Source organism: Bidens hawaiensis, unplaced genomic scaffold, assembly GCF_021521415.1.
Source record: "Bidens hawaiensis isolate Kalapana, Puna unplaced genomic scaffold, B.hawaiensis_p1.1 tig00024029_1, whole genome shotgun sequence".
Taxonomy (NCBI): Eukaryota; Viridiplantae; Streptophyta; class Magnoliopsida; order Asterales; family Asteraceae; genus Bidens; species Bidens hawaiensis.
Genome location: NW_027493790.1, coordinates 80,762 through 96,150, shown reverse-complemented (window position 1 = coordinate 96,150; position 15,389 = coordinate 80,762). Strand labels below are relative to the sequence as shown.

At 32.4% G+C, this 15,389-nt stretch overlaps 1 protein-coding gene and 2 pseudogenes across 1 annotated transcript; all 3 read right to left on the bottom strand.

Moving 5' to 3' along the window:
* Nucleotides 1–22: 22 nt before the first annotated feature.
* On the bottom strand, nt 23–5,875 carry LOC143568642 (protein disulfide isomerase-like 5-4; annotated as a pseudogene).
* A 2,494-nt stretch (nt 5,876–8,369) lies between these two features.
* Nucleotides 8,370–8,557, bottom strand: LOC143568658 (18S ribosomal RNA; annotated as a pseudogene).
* A 4,552-nt stretch (nt 8,558–13,109) lies between these two features.
* On the bottom strand, nt 13,110–13,984 carry LOC143568640 (vascular-related unknown protein 4-like). The gene is made up of 3 exons (XM_077054743.1): nt 13,691–13,984; nt 13,359–13,415; nt 13,110–13,244 (listed from the first exon to the last, which is right to left on the bottom strand). The coding sequence occupies exons 1-3, from the start codon at nt 13,979–13,981 to the stop codon at nt 13,128–13,130; spliced, it is 465 nt and encodes a 154-aa protein (XP_076910858.1). The 5' UTR covers nt 13,982–13,984; the 3' UTR covers nt 13,110–13,127.
* Between the last annotated feature and the right edge of the window lie 1,405 nt (nt 13,985–15,389).

Sequence of the window (15,389 nt, the reverse complement as noted above, 5' to 3'; positions counted from 1 at the left end):
AAACTTTAACATTGTATCCAAGCTAAAAGTCCTTCCCAAGTTCGATCTTTTTAACCGCCCTCATTGTGTTGTATAGAAGGGAATCCAATATTTTCGTCACCTAAAACCAATGAAAAAACCGCGATGGTCAAGGGTAGAACGGTTATTTCACTTTCTTTGCTTAATCCTATTCATTTAGACATCAAAAAAAAAAAAACCTAATCATCCATAGCTTTAATCAACTTATTATCTTACTCTAATTCTTAAAATATAATAATTACCGTAAGTATGCCCCCAATAATCGCGCAAACGTTGGTGACGAAATGAGTAAACGATTTTGGATCTTCCGTTACCAATATTTGGTCATAAACGGAACCAGAAGCTATGTATCACATTTAAAACAATACGAAAAAATATATAAAAAAAAACTTTAAAAACGCAACCTGCATAGGAGATGGCTCATAATGAAACTTTGCAACGGGGATCGTAACCGCATTAACCAAACTACTATGTGCTGTGTACTCATAATCCTCAATCAACTGATGAGATGAACTCATCACCTCAGTCTTCACAACTTGAAGATAATGCTCTATCTGCATATTACATTCACAACTACAAAAATAAGCATTAAGTATCCTTAAGTACATAATAAGTACAAGTTTATTAATTTAGCAAATATTTAGTTACTTTAATAAAATAAAATCTTACTGTGACATTAGCGCGATTTTCAAAATTAATATAGGCTTTACTAGCCAACTTGTCATGGCTTTCAATGTATGGTCTCAATCTTTTAGGATCACTCATCATTCTTGGAGTCACTTTCTTACCAAAGTTAAAACTGTTAATCACATGTGACATGTTTATGCGCGAAGCATCAAACGAGTGTGATTCAGAACGGGCCGATACAATAATATCGCCTGGAACCTGCATAGTACATGGTATGTTTTAACTTTTAACCATATTTTAAATTTTTTTATAGGATATCAAATCCAACATATTATACCTTCTTGACGCGTACAAACCCTTCAATTCTACATCCTGCTTCACGTGGCGCGGGTCTTTTTGCATAAATAACAGCCTTTCCGTAATGATCTTCTACCGAGTATTTTGTGGAATCCAAAAGGTGTTCCATTGCCTGTAGGCAAGAAAATATTTAGAAAAAATATTGTGTTGGCAATGACTTTCCAATTATTCATGTTCTAGTATCTTTATACTTTATACTAGGGGTTGCAAATGTGACCTATTGGGTTGAATACTTGAATGTGTTGTAATAAAATGTATATAATGAGTCAGAATAGGTCAAACTAAAAAAAGAAAAGGATTGAAACGGGTCAAACAGGTTGACATTTCTCGAGTTCTTTTTTTTTTTTGAACGAGAAAAACAGAGAAAACTTTTTAGTTTTTGATTTATATTTCAAGTTATGATTTTTAATGATTTTTTTTCAATTTTTTTAATGAGGGGTTTTTGAAATGGGTCAAAATGGGTTGAGATTTCAGAATCCCCTCATTAAAAATAAAAATAAATAATTAAAAAATCATAACTCAAAAGATAAATCAAAAACTAAAAAGGTAAAAAAAAAACTAAAAAGTTTCCTCCGTTTTTCTCGTTCCATTAAAAAAAATCCTCGAGAAATGTCAACCCGTTTTGACCCGTTTCAATCCTTTTCTTTTTTTAGTTTGACTCATTCTGACCCATTATATACATTTTATTACAACTCTATAAACCCAATGGGTCATATTTGCCACCCCTACTTTATACTTACCTCAACCAGGCTATACGTATCCCGGTTACCATAATATGATTCATGATCATGTGCCCGACCGTGCGCATCCCTGATTCAAGAATATTAAAAAAATATATGAATTTATAAATTTTATGTAGATCTACAAACTGACTTGTATCCATCAAGACTAAAGTCATAAAAAGGTTTTAAAAAAAAATTAACATGCATATAAAGATAAACAATGAAGTTAGTTACTTTATATCACTCCCCCTTCGGAAGATGCGAATAGACGGATAACCTTGTACATGATGTCTGAAAAACACGAAAAAATAAGTATTGATAAATTATTAATATAAGAACCTAAAGAGTTGAGCTGGGTTGAAACGTTAACACTTTCTGTCCATTTTGTTATGTAAACACTACTCTTGAATGAATGAAGTGAAATAATTAAATAAATAAATAATATAAGCATACTGGACGAAACAAAAAGTTAACATTTACCTTGTACAAAGATCCGGTTCTTTAGTGCAATCCACTTTACCCAAAAGAATACGTCCATCCGTTACTGGATTATGTCTAGTGATGCAAAACAAGACGGTTTTAAGAACCAGAAAACGTGTATCGTTTACTTAACATAAAAAGTTATATTTGAGAAATATACTCATTAATTTACACCTTTCTCTTATAGTTCTAGCTGCTTTCTCCCATGATTGTTTCTAACATAATTTAACGACAAATTAATAACATGAGTGTTTAATTATAAAAAAAAAGATGTATTGGTTGTTATTAATCCCGACTATCATCTTTTGGTCATTGCCGATCCCAACCTAACGAATTGGCTGATAACGATCCCCCTTTTATCATATTTGTTCCCAACGGTCCGCGACTAACAGAATTCTAGCGCCGTTAGTTGCAGGTCGCTGGAAAAACGTTTTTGGCCGGAAGACTCACATTTTTCCTAGAAAACTCAGCATTTTCGTCCCAAACATCTTTTAACCATGTATCGGACCATTAGAACACTTTTCTAGAAAAAGCCATAATTATTGAGGTCGTCGGAACCCTAATGCCATTATCAGAATCGGTTGGTGGTGCTCAAGTGGTGGTGGTTGGCTGGTGGTGAGTCAGTCGGTGTTGGTGGTGGTGTTCAAATGGTCTTCAGGTTGAGTTTTCTAGCAAAAAAATATGACTTTTCCGACTAAAAGCGTTTTTTCGGCGACCTGCGATTGAAAGCGTTAGAATTCTGTTAGTCGCGGACCGTTGGGAACAAATACCTTAAAAGATGGGACCATCAGTAGCCAATCCGTTAGTTAGGACTAGCAGCGACCAAAAGATGATAGTTGTGATTAATAAAAACAAATATACCAAAAAAAAACGTTATTTTCACGAAATATCACAATTTAAGAGGTGTAAATAACTAAATAAGAGTACCAAAAGGTTACTCCGATGACACCATGGAGCAAAAAAATTGACTACCAAAATTGAATGCCTGCAATCAATCAACCAAAATAATATTATTAGCTAAAAGAGTAAAATGCTTAAATATGACTATACGAGTTTAGTTAATTCACTTACTGACGAGAAATTCATTCAAAATTATGAAAAGTTAGTGTAACAGATCCTTCACCGTACGCCTCATCAATCTTTTGTTCATCATGCTTAATTGTTGTGAAAACCGGTAAAGGGTCAATTTCAGAGCCTTTAGCTTGTAAATGTTTATCAATTGCGTATGGTTTTGGTTATGTTCAACCTGTTCTGCATATAAGAAACAAAATGAAGATATGAAGCATGCATGATGACATTTTAGAAAACCACCTAAAATATCCTTTAACAATATAAAGTTTAAAGTAACTTGATGTTGGACGTCATTTTGGACACCAAGTCACAAGTCTGTGAACTTGAGGGAGTAATAATGACAAGTCGGTCATAGTTGGCTATGCTTCCTAATTGTTTTGTAATTATAATTGGTAGTGTCTTGGCTAGCAAGTTAGCTTAGTCTATATAAACCGAGTTATGGTTAGACATTATCACAACTTGTGAGATGCAACCGAGTTAGGGTTCATCTGGAGACACATAAGATGCAACCGAGTTAGGGTTAATCAAGTGTCAAACCGAGTTAGGGTTTGAAAGTTGTAATCAGTTTTTTGAGTAATATATTTTTATTAATAAACGAGAGTTATTCGTTTAGTTTTTTGAGTAATATTTTTTAATTATCGATCGGGACTTGACTTGGATCACAAATAACTGACAGAAGTAAGACGAACTTACCGTTCCCAATACATCATTAACATCCAAAGATGCAAACTCACATGATAAAGCTGGAAAACTGCAATGAACATAGATGCAAAACAACATTTAAATTACATAAATAAAATGGTTGAAAGACTGCATAACTATGTTATATTTGTCAATCAAGATTTTATGAACATACCTCATATTAAAACCAATATATAAGAATTCTGAGTCAGAACTTCGGTCAACTATGACTGAAGTTGTAGTACTGATAGCCAAATAACTATGTAACTCCTGAAACACGAAGCTATCGTTTAACATATGAAACAATCCCCTAACAATTCGTTACAACCGAATCAAGATAGAAACGAAAAGCACAAGACAACGCAACAAAAATACAAAATGTTCAGAGATTATGGTTAAATAAATTTAGCACTTTTTATGCTCAGAAGCGCGTTCAATGCATAACCAATTTAAGTAGATAATTGCAAGAACTCCATAAGCACTTGTATGTAACACCGGTCTTACATTACTGTCTTATGTATTACAGTACAACAATATGTTATAGTGTTTAACGCTTTAAGCGCACTTAAAAGTGGTTATGTATTGGACGAGCTTCGTATATAATAATGAACTTGAAACATATATTTGACATAAAAGCATGCAAACTTAGACAAAAGATGAGCTAATTCTTACCATTCCAAATAAAAATAACATAGAGACGGCTGCTACAATGGACAATCCAGCACCTGAAAGTGATGCCTCTGTCAAATCTCTTGGGATTTTCCTAATAATATTTATTAAAAAAAGTAAAGAAAAGCATGTAATAATAATAACAATAATAATAATCATCATCAACTTATTCTTAACAGATGAAGCTCATGTGTAATACTATGAGATTTATTTTCAAAATATGCAAAAGAATATATAATAAGAGTTTAAATGGTTTTTGGGAGAAAGAATAAATTAGCTTTTGGTTTTTAGGTGATCCGTCATTTTAAATGGCGAAACCTAAGAAGTGTCCAGATGTTTGTCGGTGATTGTCTGGTGAGATGGAGGTTTTGAACGTGTTCCACCGTTCCAAAGAACGGAAACAAGTGGCGAATACCATGTCAAAAGGTTGGTAAATCAAATCAACAGCATGTACTTGTTTGAGTTAAGATTTAAAATCTGCCATTTCAAATGACGCATATTCAAACTGCTTCCGACCTTCGGAATGACAGAACATGTTAAACCTCCAAGTCACCAAAAAATTTTATTCTCTTTTCTAGAAACCATTTAAACTCTTTATTTTTTTTTTCTATTTTGAATACAAAAGATTCATGTTGTGAATACTTATAAAGCTCACAAAGCATGCATTCATATATATATATATATATATATATATATATAACAAACAATGAATCCTTCAAATAAGCTACTAGCTAAATCCACCACATTAGGATACACACGTCCTTCGATCCCAAAAGAACCCTCACCTAAGACCAACGCCCATGAACACTCGCCCAAAAGGCACGACAATGCGGTAAGATAAAACAAAACTCATTCAGTTCAAAAATCCAACTAGTTTACATCACCTACTCACCTAGTCTCCCATCATCACTCGGTGCCACCAAAACTAAATGATGAGGGCAGGACATCAATTTCCCCTTATCACTCTACCACCAGCTCATTGGAGCATGCATCCAAATTAACTTGAAATTTATACTTTTGCAAAAAAAGTTACAAAATAAAAACAAATTACTCTTTTTTTTCCTTATATTTTTTTATTGTACGTCCATGCAACGCATTAGGTTAATTAACTACAACAGTGATAAAACATATTACTATGTTTTTTGTTTTCCATGCAACGTGTTCACTGACAGTGACAATATTAATAATATAAATGGGAATTAATCAGACCTGAAAAAATCAACGGATTTGATTTTTAACGTCAAAATCATTGCTGCGTTTTGGATCTCTTCGTGTTCCGGTACCGGAATTAATTTGCCGGCGTACGGAGAATCAATGAATCTGGGGTTAATTAATATTAATATTAAGAGTTACTGAATTAATATTAATATTAAGAAGTTACAAAAGGGTCCTTGAACTGTTTTCAAACTTTCATAATTAGATTTAAAGTTTTTGCTAAAGTGATCATTTTATGCTCAGGCCTGTAAACGAACCGAACTGTTCATGAACCATTCGGCGGGAAGTTCGTTTATGTTCATTTATTTAATAAACGAATGACTGAATGAGCATGAACAAAAAGTTTGTGTTCGTTTGGTTGAACGAACAAACATGAGCGCATGTTTCGTTTGTTCATTTATGTTCGTGAATGGTCGTTTATTCATGTTCGTTTATGTTTGTTCATATATGTTCATTTATGTTCGCTTAGGTTTGTTTGTGTTCATTTATGTTTGTTTGTGTTCATTTAAGTATGTTCATGTATGCTCATTAGTCATTATTTTTGTTTATCTTTCACTTTGTTTAATTATGTTCGTGAACTGTTTATTTAAATTTTAAATAAATGAACATAAACGAACACGAACATGTTCATTTTTTAAACAAATTAACGAAATAAAAACTAACATGAACACCAAGTATTTGTTTGATTAAGTGTGCGTGTTCGTTTAAAGTTAAATGAACGAACACAAACATACCCTTGTTCATGTTCGTTCGGTTTCTTTTACAGGCTTATATATCTATGCTTATGGAATAAAATCACTTACCTTTTATTAGATGTACGTTGTTAATTAATAGTGGTGGATTTAATATATAGGGGTGTTAAGCATCCCGGAAAAGCGATGTATGGCTTTGTGTACGTTGTATATTTGTGGAATCTTTTTTCGTATGTTGCTCTTTTAAGTCTCTTATCATAGAGATCAAACACATGTTAAATAATAATTAATATTAATTAATAAAATGAAAGGTGTTTCTGAAATAAAATACAAACAAAAGTTTGTGATGCTATTTGTAGATTTATTTATTTTTATTAAAATATTCAAGAGCCCAACACCCATTGTTCGCTCCATTTATGGCCTAAAACGCTCCAAAACACCTGAGGTGGTGTTCAACGCCCATTTTAGCTGAGATGGCACAGAACGTTAACTCACTACACATAGCATAAAAGTAAACATCAAAAATGTTAAATTGCATTTGAATTCTGAATTAAACAGGAATTTACTAGTCACTTTGATTTAACCAAAAGTTGACTAATAAAAAATGTATTCATTTCACAAGTTAATTAATTCGCACAAGTTATATACAAGTAATTATGTGTTATCGTAATAGTCTTAACTAAGATATACAAATGATAGTTAATTAATATGCTAAATAAGTTAAGGGCCGTCCTCCATGAGGTGACAAGTGGACGATTGCGCACATACATGGCCCACTTTCAAGAGGGCGTTTATTTTTTTTCCTCATTTATGTATCGTAGGTTTTTCTTGATGTCGCACTCAGTATGATGAGGGATCATATATTGATGCTATTGAATTTTACGTGGACTTATATTTTAAAAAAATTGAAAATGGTTGATTGTTATTCTGTACAATAATTGTGTATGGAGTCTTGTTGATTACTCAAGTAATGATGACATATGAGAATAAAAGTTTCACAAATTAATTTGAAATTATTGAAGTCCTACTTATGATTCATGTCAAAAGAAAGACTTAATGAGTTGAGAGCAATAGTCACTGAGAACGATATATTTAAGAGTACAGATTATTAAAAATTGATCAACAACCAAGCTGCTTCAAATAAAGAAGAACCTTATGATTCATATAACTAGGTAAAAAAAAGTTATTTTAATTTGCTATAATAAAATTTTGTTCTGTTTATTGCTGTAACAGTTATTATCAAACTAATGAATTTTGTTTACATGTAAGTTTATATTAAGAGTTCATTTTATTTGAAGCACATAATCTTCAAAATTTACTAGAATATAATTTTGTGTACCGCGCCTTAGGGTTTCCCTAGACAGGTCATGTGAACTGCACACGAGAAACATAAATGACAAATCCCGTACACCACATAAGATCATAATATGAACCTCTACTTTATGTTGCATGTACTTGATCACTATGCCACCACAAAATTATATGATTTGGCAATTCTGGCTATTTTTTAGCAACTCCTTTTAGCTATTTCTTTAATTTATTCTATTAAGTTTTAACCTTAGAAAAACTTTACCCAAATTACACTCCATTTTAAAATAATGACATGCATGTAGCTGGAGAGAACTGTGACTATCGTCCATATAGTTGTTTAAATTTTTTACTTCAGTCCAAAAGTTTAAAATTTGCTATTTTTATCCCTAAGGACTCATTTACGTTGCAATTTTCGTCCATAAGGTTTTGTTTTCATTGCGATTTACATCCCCGTAGTTTGTTAAAATATGTTATTCCCCCTGTGAATCTCTAGCGAGATTCCTCTGTGGCCACCAGAACAATAGAGGTGTCTCGGTGTTAGCGTCGGCCCAGCAGAGAGCTTTCGCCGTTGGTGTTCTTTCCGATCTCTATGCATTTCAACACTCCACCGGAAATTCCCTCTGCCCCTACCATACTCTAGCTTGGTAGTTTCCACTGCCTGTCCACAGTTGAGCCCTGGGATTTGACGACGGACTTAAAAAGCCACCTACAGACGCTTTACGTTCAATCATTCTGGATAATGCTTTACCTAGATACCGTCGTTGCTTCTTCTTTTCTCAGTCCAAAATATGTTAACGAAAAGGACGAAAATTGCAACGAAAATGAAACCGTATGGACGAAAATAGCGACTTTTAAATTTTTGAACTAAAATTACAAATTTGAACAAATCATGTAGACGAAAATCACAGTTCACTCTAGCTGGTTTGACAATTAACTAATTGTTATAATGTCTAGTCTTGAAAATGCCAGTTGCAGCTTGCATTGTCTACCTAATCTCATGTGCCATCTTTTCTATTGCATGTTTACCTAATTAAAGAATCTTAAACCCGACTTTTGGGTTGTAAAATGCTGTAATTATATTAATTTGTTTGTATACATCTTTTCATTTGTAGTCTCATTATTATTATTATTATTTCATCCCAGTAATTAATATTTATATAGATAAGTGGCGGATCTAGGTATATGGGGGCGGGTTCACGGAAACCCGTTGAGTTTCGGATTTTATAGAGAACGTCTATGTGATATATGAAAGTGAACCCACATATAAATTATAAATTGTCACACCCCGATCAATGAAGGCGGAAACGTCGAGGCGCGACATGATTGCTCATTGCACAACGATACTATAAAGTTACAATATTTAAACAACTCATTTAAATCCATATCATTATAAATAACACAACAATTGTTCATACAAAATGACAAATAGATAGATAAACAAATTACTTGTTCTTTCATTTTCTAATATCCTAAAGCCAAGATGATAAGTTTCTTCAAGTAATCCAATCAAGCTAACATCAAACCTATAACATTGCATAAAATAGAGTTTGTCAACACAAAGGTTAGTGAGCAATTTTCATAGTTTTGGACAATAAGTATATAGTATGAAATCCACAACTAGTATATGAAAACAATAAATAATAGCAACAATTTAGATAATAAAACCGTCAATAAGAATACATTGATGAACCGTCAATAAGAATACATTGACGACAATAATGAAATCGTCAATAAGAATACATTGACGACACTTTTCTATATGAGGATACCATATATACTCGGAATTAACGTATGATCATACTTTGATGAGGCTATCCGTCTTAGCATTCATGAGGCTACCCGCCTTAGCATTCAAGAATTTGCACATAATCATGTAAAGCATATAACACCAAATCGAGCATTTATTTAAGTAAACATATACAATAAGTGTTATGGTTTAAAACTCAAGTATAAATCATTTGAATTTGAATAAGTATGCAATGCCACCCTCAAAACGAAAGATAGAAAATGGGGGATGAAAAAGTACTCACATTAATAAGTAACTTGAAAGATAGTGTCGTGAATAATCAGAGAGATCGGTTTAACGAGCAAGACCTATATTAAACGGGTCTTGTGTTAGTAGGTAGTCTTGGAAGGGTTTAAAATAAAATACATGACAAACAAAGTAAATAAATAAAGTTTAGGATTTAAAGTGTAAATATTTGAGAAATTAAATAAACGAGTTTTGTAAAATAAGTTTACTCGAAACCGGGTCTCGGTATTCTATTCATTAGTTTTTTTTTCTTTTTTTACTCAACCCATGTTAAGTAATAATGTGGGTTAAAATGCAATATTGCAAAACCCTTGGTTATAAGAATACCAAAACGAGGTTTAAACGAGTGTTCGGGTTTGTCGGTTCGAGACTTGATAATTAACCAAGCTCAAAGTTAACTTCCCAAAATAATAAATGTTATGAGATAACTCAATAAAATCAAAATAGACTTAACCAAGTATGTAGTTCTATAGTGAAGAACCTTAACGTTCGTTAAGCGAGTATACGACTTTATCGGTTCGAACTTGTTATAAGATCAAGTTGGTTACCGACATGCTAAGTATGTTTAGAAATTAACTAAAATTGATTTAAAATATAATGTTGAAGAAAAATCTGAGTTTTGGTGGCTAAAAACACACTTGTGTGTCTTAAGCGAGTGAACTCGGTTTAGTTCGGTTTTTGGTTCGGTCCTTGACTCGGAATAAGACCGAGGATGGTTACCACATACTCAATTACCATGGAATTTGTAAAATAACTTATAAATAATAATACTCAAGTTTTACATTAAAAAAGTTAACAATAAAGCTTTTAAATGAAAGTTCGGTTTTTGGTTCGGTTCTCAACTCGGGATGAAATCGAGGCTAGTCACCACATACCCAATACCATGGAACTTGACAAATATGAACAATAAACTATAATATGCAAAAGTTAAGCAAGTATAACAAGTTATATGATTAGATTTGTTAAATATATAAACAAGGACTACAAAGTCCTCCATGTAACCTTGCCTTACTAGCCCGACATTTCAACCGGACGAGACCGGAGAAATGAAAGACCGAAGGTAAACAAAGAGTGTATATTACATATATGTTGTATAATCAAGCTTTAAGTATAGAGAAGTTAGTTAAAATGAAAGATTAGCTTAGTTTGACCTTGAGAGTCAAACTATGAAGAACAACCTTAGAATTCAAGAATTTGAGAGAGAAATGAGGAAATGAGCAAGCACAAATGAAGAAGATGAGTGTGTGTATATAGGGTAAGTTGAATAGGTCTTTCATAAAGGGTGTTGCATGAAAATGGGTTGGTTATAGACCCAAGAAAGCACAAACTACAAATGGGTCCTTCTAGTCTCCATTTTGGTAGTTTTTGTCCCTTGAGTTCGTTTTGAGCGTTTTCGGGGCATTTTAAGAACCGAAAAGGGGGTTTTTTTTTTGAGATCCGACAACTATAAAACAAATTTGTAACATAAAATTCATCATTTTGATAATATCAAAAGGTTCAGGATACAAAACGGGTCGGGTTTACATTAAGAATACAAGTATAAAATAACCCGAAATTGACAAATGTCACATAAATGAACCCATAAGTAAATTAGAACCATAGTCTAATGGTAACTACACTGCAATTATGTTGTCAAAATCCGGGTTCGAATCCCTCTTTCATTCATTGGTTTTCTTTTTATTCTTTTAACTGGTTACCTGATTACTCATCAGGGTTTCTATTACCCTGCTCTCTCCACAGATCACTGAACATAGTTACACCTCTTTCTCCACATCATTTACACTTGTTATCCATATATTTTAGGTTTTGTAGCCTTCGTTTAGAATATTAAATGTTCATTGCTTGACTGTAAGATATGAAATTTTCTTAATTAACTATATGTAACTTGATGAAAAATTGAATATTTAGTTTTGAGGGATCCAAAAGGTTGCAAAAGTTGCTAGGAGGACCCTAGGCGGCCGACTGGAGAGTTGGGAGTATTCGGCCTTAGTCGGAGGTACTCGGGGATAGCTCACCGAAAAATCGGCCAACGTGGGGATTACTCAGGGATTACTCGTTGAGTACTCAGCGCCTAGGCACGATTTTTACAACCATTTCCAAGTCCATATAACGAATTGGGCCACCAGTCAAGGTTGAGGAGTTGTTTGCGTAAGCCGAAGCGATTTAGGCAAAAGTCCACGATCATGTGCCATAAATTGACATTGTTAACTGTTTTTTATCACACTTGTTAGCGTCCAATCAGTTTGTAAGTTTATTTGGTTGTGCGCGTTTGTTAAGTTTGACTATTATTAATTTTGGAACCTCGTACTAGAACGGGCATAAAACTAGTTTCTAATGACAAACCTTAACCAACCCGAACCGTGAAATCGGCCAGAACCGTCGAACTGATCCGAATCATCAACCCGACCCGAACTGTGAACCCACTGAAAATAAATTCAGGATCCGCCATTGATATAGATTAATTAAAATTGATAATATATACACATGCATGTAACGGATTTTGTTGGTTTTTCATGTGTTTGTGTGTTCTGTTTCTTTTTGTAATGGGTCCCCTGGCCGTGCTAATTTATTTTTGTTTGCAGTTGATGATATATAGAAAGGAAATAACAATGACAAATAAAAAGTACACATACGTAAACATGCACATCAATATCAATAATAAGCATAGAACCCACAACTATTTGCGGTAGGCGTTGAACCAAAAAGTAACTAGTGTGTTTCTGAATATACGCATGGAAGAAAATTCATTTATAACTTCTTGTAAAGTCGATTTACAGTTTTTGTGAATCGACTATATAAACATTTTGGGCCGGTAAAGCTGTAAACTGACGTTACAAACCTTGTGAATCAAACGTTTCTACCAAATATTTAACTAAATATATAACTTTCAACATATGTGTAAGATGAGATTTAAGGTTTTATACTTTCTATTAGCCTAGTGTCCCGTGTAACACTAGAATCCTAAAGTTATGTAAATTCGCGCATATAAGCTAGAAAGAACTCAACTAAGTAGATTTGCAAGTTGCAACTACTTACTTTAATCATCAATGGTTTAAAATGAAATATACAGCCACATTATGTGGAAAAAGTTAAATTAACCCTTGTTATGGCTTATGATCAAACCGAACATAATTAATCATCAACATAATAATTTCAACTTAGACGTAGCATGCATTTTGGATCTTTTCACAAAAACTGATCCGTTGTAGTTGGTTTTCAAATGGTTTTGCATCAAAGAACTCGTCTTGTGATTCAAGAGAGATAATTAGCTAATGAGGACAATGGTGCTAAACAAAGCCCTCTTTTCTTCAACTCCATATTTGAACCAACGCTTCTCTTATTATGTTCTTCACACATGCCAACTTTCTCCTGAAAATCCAAATTTAGAAACAAATGGTAAATTAACCTTATATTTGAATTATTATACATTTTCTTTTCGTTTTCTTAACACTAATTAACCGCAAGAAGATTGTTTAAACTAACCTCTGAGACGTGTAGGGTTTTCGTGTTCTTGATTTTCACTTGATCAAAATAAGTAACCTGCTTAAAACAATATAAAGAAAGAATTAGTGAACATGTGTTAACTCTATATTGAGCTAACCCTCAATGCTTAGCACACATTTGTTGCTAAATACGTCATACATGTAAGTACAATGGTAAGTTGGTAACAACAACCAGAGACTTATGTACCAATGTAATTAACACATTAGAATAACACTTAACATCTAAATATTGGAAATTCAAGTGGCTAAAGCTAAAGCAGCTACTTTCGAAGTAACAAAAAGAAAAGCAACGACAAGAGTGGGAGAATATACACTTGGACCACTTGAAGGCGAACTAGCAGTGTCTTCTAAAGAATCATCAATTATTACTTTGTTTTTTCTTTTCTTTGACTTTGGTTTCTTCGTCTGATCGTCATGAAAGCAAACTGCTTTCTTGACGATAGAAGAAGAATTCACGTCTGATACTAATGAATTTAGGGTTTCATTACAACTCATGATCACTTTTTGATCATTTTGCCATAAAAACTCTTCAAAGTAAAAGGTCCAGCTGCTTTCTTCAGGCTCTTCATCTTTGATCATAGGCATATGTTGAAAACTCTTCATGTTTTCAAGAATATAAAGTAGTGTTTAATTTGTTAGCATGTTTGCAAAGTCCTATAGGGTTTGTATATATAGATAAGATTCTATGGATTTAAAAACAAAAGTAAACTCAAGATCGCCTGTTAGGGAATCTTGTTTGTGGGCCGCATATATAGAGTTGGGTTGATCATGTTGAGGGAAACTTTTGACCTTTGTTGTTTGTAGTTCTTGAATTTGATTATTTATATTTCAAACCAATTTGTTCCACTAATTAATTATTTGAATTTAAGCCACTTTAAATATAATGAAAACCAATGTATTGGTCACAGGTAGAAATGAGTTGACCGGATGTTTGAATTATTAATATTTAAAATGGAGGAATTTTTATATATGGAATAAGCAAATAAATTGCTTGGATTCTATCATTCTAATATTAATATATATATATATATTAATATATATATATATATATTAATATATATATATATACTTTATATTTTAATATTCATCTATGAAAGTTAAATAAATGGATGAAAATGATCACCTCTAGAAGAAACAAATTGTTTTATATATCAAGCTTATTTGGCATCAACAATTATCTTGGTGTGGATTTGACATCAAATTGTTTGTTGTTTACAACTTTTTTAGGTTTTGTTGTGTCATTATCTTATGTATAAAGCTTTGTTGTTTTGTTTATTTTCTCACCACAATACAACACAAACTTGTATACGTATTAAAAAATAAAAAAAAAAAGATTTACAATAGTCTAATTACACAAGCGTTGCCTCTTGTAGCTAAAAACATTAAGTTTTAGAGAAACTAAAGATATCTATGTGTGCTTTACGTCGGTTGAAAAGCATAAAAACGAATACCAATGTTTGTTCAGTATCAATGTTTTATAGTATAACTAAGTTTTAGAGAAACTAAAATTAAAGGAATAAAAGTATGGAGTAATGATAATAATAATTAAATAGAAGATAACAATACAACTAACAGAATGATAATATTAATATATAGTAATAAATAATAATTAAACTAAACAAATCAAGTTACTTCATGGATAAAACAAGATTTTTACTTGCCCGTCGCGACGGATTGATATGATCATAAATATTATTTAAGTTTAATATATTAATTAAGTTTATCTTTTATTTAATTTCCATATTATATTATAATTAGGTTTCCTAATTGTTTATCTTTTTCTATTTTTATGTCTTTGTTTTCCTATATATTGTAATCTTGTTTGAGAAAAAAAAGAAGAAAAATAATCAGAAAATTGTTCCAAAAAATTCTTGTTCTCTCTTCTTGTTTTTGGAGCCTAACCCAATCTACGGGTCTCTATCAATTTGGTGCTTTCGTCAATCTTACTTATGCCTCCTTCATCGCGTGATGATCTGATCATGGGCTTGGTCGAGCGACTCGACCAGTTGCT

Bases quoted from the DNA above. Each gene is read 5' to 3' on its own strand.
- LOC143568640 (XM_077054743.1), bottom strand. From the start codon at position 13,981: ATGAAGAGTTTTCAACATATGCCTATGATCAAAGATGAAGAGCCTGAA. The intron at 13,416-13,690 runs GTATATTCTCCC...TGTTTTAAGCAG, and splicing joins CGCCTTCAAGTGGTCCAAGT to GTTACTTATTTTGATCAAGT. The intron at 13,245-13,358 runs GTTAGTTTAAAC...TTGGATTTTCAG, and splicing joins AAACCCTACACGTCTCAGAG to GAGAAAGTTGGCATGTGTGA.